We start from the raw sequence: 13,066 nt of genomic DNA on the forward strand, positions 1-13,066 counted from the left end.
CACCCCACCCCCAGCCCACACGCACCTTTTCCTCCTCCAACCTGGAACTGACCTGCCCCCACCCACACTCACCGTAATACATGTCCTGCTTCTGGGCGACGGGCAGCTTCACCCGGACGTTGGCGCTGGGCAGACGCCCCTCCAGGTTAGCGTGGAACTGCAGGAGAGGGCAGCATCAGTGCGGCCAGCGGGGGGGAGGGGGGAGGCTGGCTGGGCCTGGGGGCAGCTCCAGCGTGGTGGGGCTGGCGGGGAGGGGGGGAAAGAGGGGAGCCCTGTCCCAAGCCCACCTCCTCCTTGGTGATTTTCTGCAGCAGCTCCCTCTGGTCGTGGTCGCTCAGCTCGGCCAGCACCTGGAGCAGCTTCTCCTCTGTCTCCGCCAGCAGCTCCAGCACGTAGTCGCCGGCAGCCTTGTCCGGTGGGGCCCCAGCAAAGCGCCCACTTTCCTGGGGGGACAACAGGGCCCACCGCACGGGGGAAACTGAGGCACGAGTGCGGGCAGGGACTAGCCCAAGGTCAGAGGCTATGTCAGTGGCAGAGCTGGGGATAGGACCCAGGAGTCCTGCTCCCCAATCCCAGCAGCGCTCATGGTGGCCTGTGACTCAATAACCCCCTCCGGTCTTTAACCCAGGGCGTGGTAAAGGGGCGCCCAGTGGCGATACCAGGAAGCACAGGGTCGGTCTGTGTCCGCCAGCCCCTTCCTCTCCCAGCCTGTGCCAGGGGCCCACCTCCCTGCTCGCTCACCAGCCAGATGTGCTGCACTTTGCTGGCTAGGTGCTCCACGCCCGCCTTGGCCACCAGCAGCACCCGCGTCACCTTGTCCAGCTGCCGCTTGGCCGCGTCGCGCTGCATCTCCTCCTGGCGCAGGTGAGCCCACAGCTCCTCCAGCAGGCGCTGGGCCCTGGGCAGGGGGCAGGTGGGCATCAGGGCTGTGGGTACTGCCTACCCCGTGCAGGGCAGGGACAGAGAGCTCCTGCCCTTAGCTCCGGCGAACATAGGTGGAGCTCTTGCTCCCAGTTCCCCCCCCCCCGCTCTAACCACTAGCCCCTGCTTCCCTCCCAGTGCAGGAGACAGAACCCAGGAGTTCTGCCACCCAGAGCCCCACCCCCACTCTAACCACTGGCCCCCGCTTCCCTCCCAGTGCTGGAGACAGAACTCAGGAGTCCTGCCACCCAGCCCCCCAACCCCACTCTAACCACTGGCCCCCACTCCCCTCCCAGAGCTGGAGACAGAACCCAGGAGTCCTGCCACCCAGTCATCCCACCCCCACTCTAACCACTGACCCTCACATACTGAAGGGCTGGGGGGGGCTCCTGCCTCTACACACCAGTAGGGGGCGGGTTGGCAGCTCACCCCATCACTCGGGCCTCCCCCGAGTAGGTGAGGCCCTGCAGCTCGGCCTGCAGCGCCTCTTCCTCCTCCCGCAGCCGCACCAGGGCCTCCTCGTTCTGCCTCGTCAGCTGCTCCAGCTGCTGGAAAGTGTCTGCTTGGGCCAGAAACCGTCTCACCACATCCTGCCCAGAGGGGGGGTGGGGGGGTGTTAGAGCCCCCCAGGGCCATGGCCAGGCCCCTTCCAAAACGCAGCCACCTCTGGAGAGGGTGGAAGGGGGCCTGGGAGGCAGGACTCCTGGGTTCTCTCCCCAGCTCTGGGATGGGAGTGGGGTCTAGTGGCTAGAGCGAGAGTGGGGGGGGCTGTGCTGTCCCACCACCAAAGAGAATCAGTGTGTGGGGCGACACAAGGGCACTTTGGTGCCCACCTGGCAAGGACAGCCAGGGGCCTGGCACCCATGGCCACCCGACTGCTCACTGTCCCCGGCAGGGGGCTGGCGCCCGCGGCTCTTCCTGCTCCGGCTCTGGCCGGGGAAGCCGATACCCAAGAGAGCTTGGCTGTCAGCCCGCCGTCGCCATGGCAGCGGCTCCGGGTGAGCGGCGTGGGGCGGGCGTGAAGGAGACCGGCCCGCTGGCACCGCCCGGCTTCCCAAGGACCTTGGGAGGTGGCACTGCCCCTCCTCCCCGGAGACAGGTGGGAGCTGGTGCATGACTGGTGGAGGTCGAATGACGGGCAGGTCGTTTGGCTCATGGGGGCACGGGCTGGAGAAGGTAATGGGACTGGCCAGAGGGCCCCCCTCGCTACCCCTGGATCGGGACCAAGGCCTATACCATGGGGGGTTAGAGCCAGGACTCCTGGGTTCTGTTCATGGCTCAGGGAGGTAGTGGCACCCAATGGTTAGAGCAGGGGGTGGGAGCCAGGACTCTGGGAGGGGAGCGTGTCCTACTGGTTAGAGCCTGTGGTGGTTTCGGCTGGGCAGTGCCGGGGACCTGGGTGCTGACGGGGGCAGAGCCCTCCTCAGCCTCTCACCCTGGCCTTGGTAACACCGGTGGCTACTTTGATCTTCTCGAAGGTCTCCTCCACCACCGCCGCCGTACCCAGCAGCTGCTTGGCGCGGAGGCTGGTGCCCTTGCCACGCTGGGCGTCGCTCAGCAGTTCCTCCGTCTGCAGGGGCAGGCGCTCCCGCAGCGCCTGGGGACAGACATGTTGCTCAGAGCCCCCCACAGGCAGGCCTGGGCCAGGTTGCTGCCCTCACCAGGCCCTGGGTTCAAATCCCGCCCCGGGCTGCAGCAGCTTGGCCAGTCCGCGTGAAATAATCCGGGGTGCTGCCACCCTGCCCTCCGCCGGCTTTGTGGGGGAGATGCTGACCGCGCTTCCTCTGCCCCCTACTGGCCATGTGGGGCATGCTGGCCGTGCGGGGGGGAGGCTGACTGGTGAGTGGAAGCCCGGATTGCTGCCCGCGGTGCCATTCGTGGGACAGGCCTGAACCCCTATGGGTGGCCCTGAGTCCAAGGCAGAAGGTGTCTCCCCCCATCCCCCACTACCTGCAGCTGAGCAGACACACGGGGAGGGGGGGCTGGCATGAGGCACCGCTATGGTGGGAGCGGAGTGGGGGCTAGTGGCCAGAGCAGGGGGCTGGGAGTCAGGACTCCTAGGTTCTCTCCCAGCTCTGGGAAGCGAGTGGGGCTAACAGTTATGAGCTGGGGTTGCTCTGCTGGAGAGCTACTGCTGTCCAGGGTGGGTGCCATGTACCCTCCCGGCCTTACCCGTCTCTCCGCCCGCTCATTCTGTGCCCTCCTCTCTTCTGCCTGCTTCTTCAGCTCCGTCAGCTTCAGCTCCCGCATCTGCCTGTCCCGGTAGATGCTGTCTTCTTGGAGCTGGAGCTGCTCCTGGATAGGGGGCAGTTAACGCTGGGTCAGCCCCCAGAGAAAAGCCGGGGTGCAGGGCAAAGATCAGTCCAGCACACGCTGCTGCTCACAAGGCCCCAGGTGGGTACTGGCCGGGACGGGCCCCTGGGTCTGAGCTGGGACAGAGCGGGTGGGTACCGGCCAGCACCGGCCCCCGGGTCTGAGCTGGGATGGAGCGTGTGGGTGCTGGGTGGGATGGGCCCCAGGGTCTGAGCTGGGATGGAGCGTGTGGGTACCGGCCAGCACCAGCCCCCGGGTCTGAGCTGGGACGGAGCAGGTGGGTACCGGCCAGCACCGGCCCCCGGGTCTGAGCTGGGACGGAGCAGGTGGGTACCGGTCAGCACCGGCCCCCGGGTCTGAGCTGGGACGGAGCAGGTGGGGTACGGTCGCACGGCCCGGGTCTGAGCTGGGTAACGGAGCAGGTGGTCGCGGCAGCCGGCCCCGGGTCTGAGCTGGGAGGAGCGGGTGGGTGGTGCTGGGTGGGATGGGCGCAGGTTGGAGCTGGGATGGAGGGGTGGGTGCTGGGTGGGAGTGGGCCCCGGAGTTGAGCTGGACAGAGGGGTGGGTGCTGGCCAGTGACGGGTGTGGGTTGAGTGGGGACGGAGCGTGTGGGTGCTGGGCGGGATGGGCCCGGGTCTGAGCTGGGATGGGCGGTGGGTGGGTACAGCTGCGATAGGCTGGGTTGACTGGGTACTGGGCTAGAAATACCACTGACTGACCTAGCTGCAGGATGGAAATCCCCACCTCAACGCCCCAGGGGTCTCATTCTGGCCCTGGTAGCCCCCTATCCTCTGCCTTCCCCCAAAGTACCCCGGTGACAAGTCCTCCCATAATGTGTCACATCTCCTAGCAACTCCCCGCGCAACACCCTGGTGCCCCCCATCCCCTGCCCAATACCACTCAGGCAGAGCTCTATCCCGCTCCTGGCTTGTGCCTCTGTGTTCATCGGCTTCAGCCTATGTAGCTCATTGGTGCAGGTCTGCCAGCGAATCTCAGTCTCTACCAGCGCGTCCAGCTGCGTCATGGCCTTCAAGCTCTCCTCCTGGTTGCGAGGGAAGACAGTGTCAGTTCCCCCTGCCGCCCCCCCCATGTGCTCCCGAGAGCAGGAACATGCTTGGATTGGAAGTCCCAACCCCAAGGGCAACTGGAGACCCCACGCACTCACGCTAGTCCCAGGAGGGGCCTGCAGCCAGAGCCCACGCTCTGAATCCACAAGCTGAGGTGTGCGGGGGGAGAACCCCTGACCCCAGAAGCTCCAAGGATAGGGGTAGGATTTCTCTGACCACTCCCACGGCCGGCGCCCCCACGGCATGTGTGAGCTTTTTAGTCTGCGGTACAGGCCTACTGGTTGATGACATGCTCTGCCTCCTTCACACCTTTCAGTCCTCGGGCTCTTCTCCACAGCTGAGATCTCCCCATTCCGGACGCAGGGTCTGGCGGGGAGCACGAACGGCACTGAATGAGGCCCCCCCACACAGCAGGCACTGATCCCCACGGGAACCAGGCCGAGGCGACCCCCGGCTGTGGATCAGGCATGTGGTGAGCCCCCCCCTTAGCTCCTCGGCAGCATTATGAACCCCATGCCCCAGATGCAGAGACTAATCCGAACCCTCGGACTGCGGGTCAGACCATGCGTAGCGGTGGTACAGCAAACTGACGACTGGGCTCTTACCTGGTCCCCGCAGGGCAGCCAGAGAATTCAGCCAGCTGGGAGGAGCCGGTAGCCATCTCCTGGAACCCAGGCCACCCTCCTGTTCAGCCCCTCTGGGCCTGCTGACAGTCTGCAATCTCTTACCCGTGCGCGCTCCCAGAATGGCACACAGGTCTTGATCCCCCAAAATACCGCCAACACTCCCCATGTTTAAAACAGCCGCATCTGCCGTTTTAGTTAGCAAACAGTAGAAAGCTGTGATCTTCGCCAGACACCCAATCAGACCTCGTGGCCGTGCAGGGAGCAGCTCTCAGCAACTTTGCAGGTGAGGCAGTATATGCCCCCCCTGCCCTGCCCCAGCCGACTCCCTTGGAGCAGCAAATGACTCGGTGCTTGCATGTGGGGCAGGGAAGAGCTGTTCACCTGACCCTCCAGAGGCTCATGGGAAGAGAGCTCTGGGTCACAGGTAATTTCCTGAAGACCAGGTGTTCTAGTCTCCGAGTCTTCAGCCAGCGCCCCGCTTCCATTCTCCTCAGTCATTCCCCATCCCGTGAAACAGGCCAGAGATTCTGACCCTGAGAACTGGAGCGAGCCACTAAATGAGATCAGTGGAGTCATCTATTCTCCTCCTAGTGGCTGGTCCTGTGTCACAGGTTTAGGAGTTTGTTGCAGCGCGCCAGGCTCAGACAGGAGAGCTGCCTATCACTAGGCCATGCTGCCCCCCGTATCACATCTATAAGAGACATGGGGCGGCGGTTGGGGGGGAGACATCGGGGAGCCCAAGGACACAAGCGAGAGTTAGCAGCCAGCAGGATGGGTGGTTGCCTAGCCACACCAAGTGCGCCAATGGTTTGCCGAACTTTCCCCAGGCTGATCCACCTTTCCACCCCAATGAAGGCCAGCAGCTGGTTCCAGGCTCCCCGCCCTCACTTGCCCCACACTACTGAGCATTAGCCCAGGCCAGAGATCCGTAATACAGGCGCCTGGCACAATGGGTCCTGGCCACTATCACATTCAGCCCAGAAACAACCTCCCCTCCAGCTAAAGACTGGGCGCTGAAGAGGGTTGCGTGCCGTGCTGGGGTCCAATTGTGAGCCCACCCGAAACCCCCTCTTTCACCTTGGCCTGCCTCGCAATCCCCTTCCTCCCACCGTCCTGGAGCCCAGGCTCCTGCACCTTGAGTCGTACTGCAGCTGCAGCTCCTCCAGCGCCGCTTCCTCACCTTCCACCTGGTGCTTCAGGTGGTTGAGCCCGGTTGATTTCATCGCAGAGCCGGTGGGTTGATGATCGATGGCGCCTCGGAGGAGGGAAAGGGGCAAATCGTATGGGTGGGGTGTTTTCCGCGGCAGCATCTCAGCTCCCGCGTGAATTCACCATACCAATCCGTCCCCTCAACTGGGCTCAGAGGCTCCCACCGTACAGACCCCTGCTATCCCAGACCTGCCCCCAGCTCTGCGCCAGTGCTGCCAGTGCCCCTCAATCCCGACCCGCAGCCCCCTGCTATCCCAGCCCCGCCCCCCCAGCTCTGCCAGTGCCCCTCAATCCCGACCCGCAGCCCCCTGCTATCCCAGCCCCATCTCTCCAGATCTTCTACTGCCCCTCAATCCCACCCACAGCCCCCTGCTATTCCAGACCTGCCCCCTAGCTCTGCCAGTGCCCCTCAATCCCAACCCGCAGCCCCCTGCTATCCCAGCCCCATCTCCCCAGATCTTCTAGTGCCCCTCAATCCCACTCACAGCCCTCTGCTAGCCCAGCCCTGCCCCCCCAGCTCTGCCAGCCCCTCTCACTCCCGACCCACAGCTCCCTGCTATCCCAGCCCTGCGCTCCCCACACCTCAGCTAATGCCCAATTTCTCTCTTTTTCCCTCCTAGAAATGTGGGCCGGGTGATTGCTCATCCATAGCCTTGACCAGCTGGGCTAGTAGCCTGGCATGAAGGACGGCATAAAGCACACACATACCTCTCCACTTTTATTTTTCAGCGAGCCCTTTTCAGCAGCCCGGTCCCGGAACACCTCTTTGATGATTTGTGCATCTCCCTGCAGACAAAAGAGACAGCGGCCATCATCCTCAGAGCTCCTTGGGCAACGTCAACCCTCCCAGGTGACACTTCCAGTCCCTGGACACGCCTGCCCCCACTGTCCCTCAGTTGGGTGACAAGCAGACAAGGTGGGTGGCAATGTAGTAGCAGCCTGGCAACGCAGCCATGGGCCAGGGCCCCATTGTGCTGAGCACTGGACTTCATATTACATGTATCACGGTAGCACCTAGGCACCCAAGGCATGGACAAGGAGCCCGCAGTGCCAGGCACTGTATGTTATTTATTAGGTGTATTACGGTAGTGTTTAGGAGCCCGCAGTGCCAGGCGCTGTATGTTATTTATTAGGTGTATTACGGTAGTGTTTAGGAGCTCGTAGTGCCAGGCGCTGTATGTTATTTATTAGGCGTATTACGGTAGCGTTTAGGGGCCCGTAGTGCCAGGCGCTATATGTTATTTATTAGGTGTATGGTGGTAGCGTTTAGGGGCCCGTAGTGCCAGGCGCTGTATGTTATTTATTAGGCGTATTACGGTAGCATTCAGGAGCCCGTTGTGCCAGGTGCTGTACAGGCACAGAACACAAAGCCAATCCCAGCCCCTGAGGGTTTAATCTAGGTCACTAGGGGAGAGCTCAGAGAAGAGCTCTACCCGGAGTTAATTCAGGGCCGTTCTGCGGCCGGCGTTCTCCAGAGCTCTGCCTAGACAATCGCCATCGTCCCTCCTGGCCCTGGCACGAGGGCTCTGAGGTACGCCAGGAGACGGCTGCTCAGAGAGCCAGGCAGCGAGACGGTGCCGGCAGCGGGCTCAACTCACCGGCTGCTGTAGAACTGATGTGAATGAAATTGTTTTTAGTTATTCACTGTATCATTGTAACTTCTGCTCACTATTTCATTACACTTGCCATTTTACTTACAATGTAACTTCTGTTCATCATTTTGCCTACATTGTAACTCCTGTGCCCTATTGTAATTCAAAACCCATTTTAAAATGCTTAGTCCATTTTGTGGAAGGCTTGTGCTGCAGCCTTCATTTTTGCAAGCCACGCTGTAAATTTATTAGTTTAGTTTAGGTGTGTGACTGAGGTACGCACCTCCAGCGCCAGCCTGTCCCGATGAGATAAAATTCAAATACTGAAGAGGCAGACAACAGCCCTAAACAAGGTAAGAAGCATCCACCCCAAAAGGACAAAAGAAACAACAGAAGGAAGATCAAAGCCCGGTTCAAGGCCTGCAATTGGCGGGTGATCAATCCAAACCCGGAGGCAGCGTGACACAGCAAAACCTATAGGCTTTGAATCCAAACTAAAAGCCTATAAAAAAGAAAGGTGAGATGAGAGACTTTGGGTAACGTTGTGCTATCAGCATCGAGGGGCATCAGTGTGCGCTCAACAGAGACCCGGGTCCTCCTCGTGCCCAGCTTTCCTGGCCAGTTAGCTGCCACAAGCTATGATCCCCAGCTGCGAACTCAAGCTACAATCGGGACTAGTAACTATCCAGCAGCTGCAGAACATTTGGGGTGTGCGTGTGTGTGTGTGTAAGTATTAAGGTATTTGCTAGTAGTTATAGATTATAATAAATGTGGCATCTTTGCTTTGACCCCTAAAACGATCCTGTGTAGTTTCATCTCTACAACCCTGCTAGCTCGCGAGTGGGACAGGAGGCAGATCTCAGGCATATCCTGCTGAAGCGGATATTTGGTTTCTCCTTTGCTCACCCACAGCCTGGTAGGGAGGGCGGGGGGCGCCACCAACGCTGCTCTGGAAAATCCTTGACAACAGGTAGGTGGCGGGTGAGCTGAGGCCATGGCCCATCGTGCTGACCCAAGCTGTCGGTTTGCTTCCGCCTCTGTAGAGAAATCTCTGTATTAACTATCTCTATAAATCTTTATAACATTGCACTGAGTTATTTTGTATTAAGTATCTTTCTATATTAAGTATCTTTATGACATTGCATCTTGCATGATGTTATTTTGTATTTCATATGACTTGGCATTGTGCCTCTGTCATACAACTTTGTATTAGAAAATTGGTAGAAAACTTTATATCAAATGTTATAGCCCCTAAGGTAGTATAGTCTAAAGTGAAAGAACATTGTGCGCTTTTTGCCAGAAGTTAGAATAAGATCTCCCCTCCCCCCACTCCTGAATCAATTTGCCACATTGACTGAATGAGGTGTGAAATGAGTGAGGCTTGGAAGACACCCCACCTCCAGAATAGTTGACAACATTAATAGGGAATGGGAGGCCAGAGAAAAAACAATACAAACTTGTCAAGGTGGGCCCAATAAAGGAAGAGCAGACATATTGAGCTCCCCGATGGTCAGTACAACTGGGATTAGAAAGCAAGCTTCCTTCTTTAGAAAACGCCTCTTTGCAGCAGCATTTGGGACAACACCTCAAGGAAAAGCAGCACAAGACACGACGACCACAGACCACGGACACAGACCCAGATTTTGAAATCTGGGTCTGGATTTGCATAGAGGGAGCTTGGCTATAAAATACGAAGTGTGTCTTGCAGAAGGACCCCGGGTCTCGTCTTGTCACCATCGGAGCACTCGTATCCCGGGATCAGCAAAGCCCCGGCTTCCCACCCTCCCCATCTAACTCACCTGGCCAGTGGCAGTTAAGGGGAACAACCTAGTTGGTAACCAGCAGAGACTGAGTGTTGTGTGTGGCTCTGTTGTGTGGTGGTGTGTGAATCATGGACTGTAATATATTCACGTGATATCATAGAGTATGTGAATTATACGCTGATTACTAATCAATGTGGCATTTTGCTGTAAATCCCTGAAAAGACCCGTATAGCACTTTGAGTACCAACACTCCCACCTGCCAGCCTGTCACCCTGTCGTTCTCCTGAGTCTCTATAGTTAGAAATTGTGAAGTCTCTTGGGCATGGGCCTTGGTTCTCTGTTGTTCTTGTTTGTTTGATGGGCCTCGCTCGACCAACAACAGGGTCCTGGGGGCATGGGCCTGGGGCGGCCCCGGGGCGCTACCAGTAAATACAACCTAAAATTAAACCGTACAGCGCCCTGGCCACCATGGGGTCCTGGCCTGGCCTGGGGCCCGCCCTCGGTGCTAACCTGGTAAGTACACCTAGTAAATAACCGTTAGCAGCGCCTGGCACCACTGGGTCCTGGGTCATGGCTTAAAGGGCGCCTCGGTGCTACCGTTAACTACCTAAGTAAATAAGTACACGCCTGGCAACTTGGGGGTCCTAGGGTCCATGGCTTGGGCGCCCTCGGGCGCTACCGTAGATACAACCTTAATAAATTAATGACAGCACCTGGCACAGGGCAGGGCTCCTGGGCACGGGCTTGCGGCCCCTGGAACAGCTGCAATACACCTAATCCGTACAGTACCTGACCACCTCCACCTTCACACTATTTCCAGATTCAACCCATCTGGCACTCCCTGCACCCTCTACACCCCCAACCCCATAGAAACCCTCACATCCCCCACACCCTCAAAATAACCCCAACCCACCCCCAAGGACCATCATGCTCATCACCCCCACTCCCCAATAACTCACCCCCGCACTTTCACCCCCATCAAGACTCAACCCCCAACTTATACCCCCCACACCCCTAACCTCTATACCCCCACCTGCACACGCACACTCACCCCGCACGGACCCCAGTTTTCCGCACCACACACCCTCCTTAACCTCCCACCACCCACCCCATGCAACATCCCTTTCAACACTGGACCACTCAGGATCTGACAAAAGAAAAGGCCTCGAAGTGGGGGCTGCTGCTCTTCCGCTCCTGGGCAAACTGAGCACCCCTGAAGGGAAAGCCATCGTGCCAACGGCTTCTGAGCGCCCTGCCACCCGGGGGCCGCCCTCACCGCCAGGATGGGCCGCCAGCTTTTGTGGTAGCTTTTTGTTCTCCTGCCGCAGCCACTGGGGGGATTGGATCCCTGTTCTTTATTGATGGTCCCACTGGGGCTGCTCTAGAAAGCTTTCCGGTCCGCCTCACGAGGGGTTGCAAAAACAACCCCAAACTTTGGAGTTACCAACAAGTCCAAGCAGCCGGGGCCAACGGCGGCAGGCACCCGCGGCTCTCCCAAGCTGCATGCCGGCAGGTGACCAGACCAGGCAGGGTTGTGACAACAATCGGGACAGGGATTTGGGGTAATAGGAGCCTACTTAAGAGGAAGACCCCAAAATCTGGCTGTCGCTCCTTATAAAATTCAGTGCTGGTTTCACCCTCTGGTTGAGAAAGGACGGGCCACCTGATCTTGCAGATGGAGAGTCACACATGGAAACCTCTCCCCCTTCCTGACTGCTGACACCCACACCTGCTCCCCTGCGGCCCTCTCCACCCCAGGGAGGCAGACACCCCCAACCTCACCCTCCAGTGGCGCTGCAAAGCTGCTGCCGGACAGTCTACGTACCTAGGAAGGCTGTATCTTATTCTGCAGCTCTGAGATCTTGCTCGTGGACTGGGGCCTTCACGGCCGGCAGGGGCCCAGCGTTGAGGCCATGGGTGATGGGCAGCCCGCCCTGGCACTAGGGAGGTGCATGGGAGAGGGCAGGGTGGCAAGCCACAGAGGGCCGCATAGGCGGTCAGAGGAGCTCCCTCGGCATGGAGTTGCAGAGGAGCATCCCTAGGGCAGATGGGACACCCTAGAGAAGATGCAGGCCACAGTAAGGCAGGGAGGACAGGCACCCTAGGGGCAGGATGGGGGTACACCCCGGCTACAGATGGGTTGCACCCCAGGGTAAGACAGCAGGCACACTGAGCAGATGGGCAGGCACCCCAGGGCAGGTGGGGTCACATCCCAAGGGCGGTGGGGGTGGACACCGGGAGGGGGGTTCCACCCCAGAGGCAGGTGGGGGACACCCAGGGCAGGCTGGGGGGGACCGCGGGAGGGCGGGTCACCCCAGGGCAGGTAGCGGGACACAGGGACGAGTGTGGGGGGCAACCAGTGGAGATGGGACACCAGGGGGAAGATTGGGCTACCCCAGGGACAGGGTGGCGCGTCGGGGTCCCCCAGGGCAGGTGCGGGGACACCGGGCAGAGGGGGTAACGCCGCGGGGACGCCCACCCCCTCAGTGCCCGAGGCTTCCCCCGCCCCAAGCCCGCCGGGCCCTGTCCTTTGACTCCCCCGCAGGCCGCCCTCTTGTGCCCGGGCCAGGCCCTGTCTTCCCCATCCAACATCCTCCGCCCCAGGCTCGCCTTATATGTGGCAACCAGCCTTCTGATACAAAGCCTCCCATTGGGCCGCACGTCGCGGGTCGGTCCGGCTTTGGACGGGAAGAAAGGTCACAGGCTCCTGACCCGGCCTCTGTTTGGCCTGTGCTCGGTAAGCGGGGCTGCCCCATTTCGCCGCCTTCCATTCGTGGGAGGGGGGCAGACTGGGAGTATCTTCTTTCCCCCGCGCCCCCGTCCCTTGCTTTATTGGCTGGATCAACTTCCGGCCACATTTCAAGGTGGCCGCCAAAACCGCGGCTCCTTCCAATTTAACCAGTCATGGTAGAAGAGGGGAAGGGGCAGGGATACCTTCCGCCACAATCCAAGATTGGAGCGCCCGCCAGTGGGCCGGAGGCGAGCACTGCCACTCTCAACATGGACGTCCGAACGCGCCGTTTCCTGTTGGTCTACTCCGCCTCCATCCTTCTGCGGGGCGCCCAAGCGGATGTGAGCCGCCGCTGACTTCCCGGTTTCTCTGGCGTGGGGGACCTGGACCCCTTCTCACCGGATTCCGCCCCTTCCTCGCGGTAACCGGGGGAGCTGGCCCGTGGGGGCGGGTGCTGGGGGCCCTAGGGGCCTCACTGGGGGGAGGGGCGAGCCTGGGTCTATAGGGGCCCTGGCGGGGGGTGAGTTCCATTCTATAGGGGCCTCCATGGGGCCGAGGGGAGCTGGATCCATGGGGGCCTCAGCGGGGTCTCTATAGGGGCCGCAGTGGGGGAGGGGCTGGGTCTATAGGGGCCTTGGCGGGAGGTACGTTCCATTCTATAGGGGCCTCCATGGGGCCGAGGGGAGCTGGATCCATGGGGGCCTCAGCGGGGTCTCTGTAGGGACCGCAGTGGGGGAGGGGCTGGGCCTATAGGGGTCTCTGCGGGATGGATGGGGCTGGGCTGCATCTATGGGGCCGCAGTGGGGGGTGAGATCTGTAGGGGCCCTGATGGGGGCAGGGGGGG

The 13,066-nt window shown here is 60.4% G+C and overlaps 1 protein-coding gene across 1 annotated transcript in view; it reads right to left on the bottom strand.

Moving 5' to 3' along the window:
* ODAD3 (outer dynein arm docking complex subunit 3) overlaps window positions 1-3,261 on the bottom strand; it is a 6,185-nt gene extending 2,924 nt beyond the window's left edge. The window contains exons 1-6 of the mRNA XM_075061206.1: window positions 3,094-3,261; window positions 2,357-2,518; window positions 1,351-1,511; window positions 742-898; window positions 288-443; window positions 63-157 (exon numbers count right to left, since the gene is read on the bottom strand). Coding sequence (XP_074917307.1) covers window positions 63-157; window positions 288-443; window positions 742-898; window positions 1,351-1,511; window positions 2,357-2,518; window positions 3,094-3,171 — 809 coding nt within the window. The 5' untranslated portion in view covers window positions 3,172-3,261. The remainder of the gene's footprint in view (window positions 1-62; window positions 158-287; window positions 444-741; window positions 899-1,350; window positions 1,512-2,356; window positions 2,519-3,093) is intronic.
* Window positions 3,262-13,066: the final 9,805 nt, after the last annotated feature.

Source organism: Chelonoidis abingdonii, chromosome 26 (assembly GCF_003597395.2).
Source record: "Chelonoidis abingdonii isolate Lonesome George chromosome 26, CheloAbing_2.0, whole genome shotgun sequence".
Classification (NCBI taxonomy): Eukaryota; Metazoa; Chordata; order Testudines; family Testudinidae; genus Chelonoidis; species Chelonoidis abingdonii.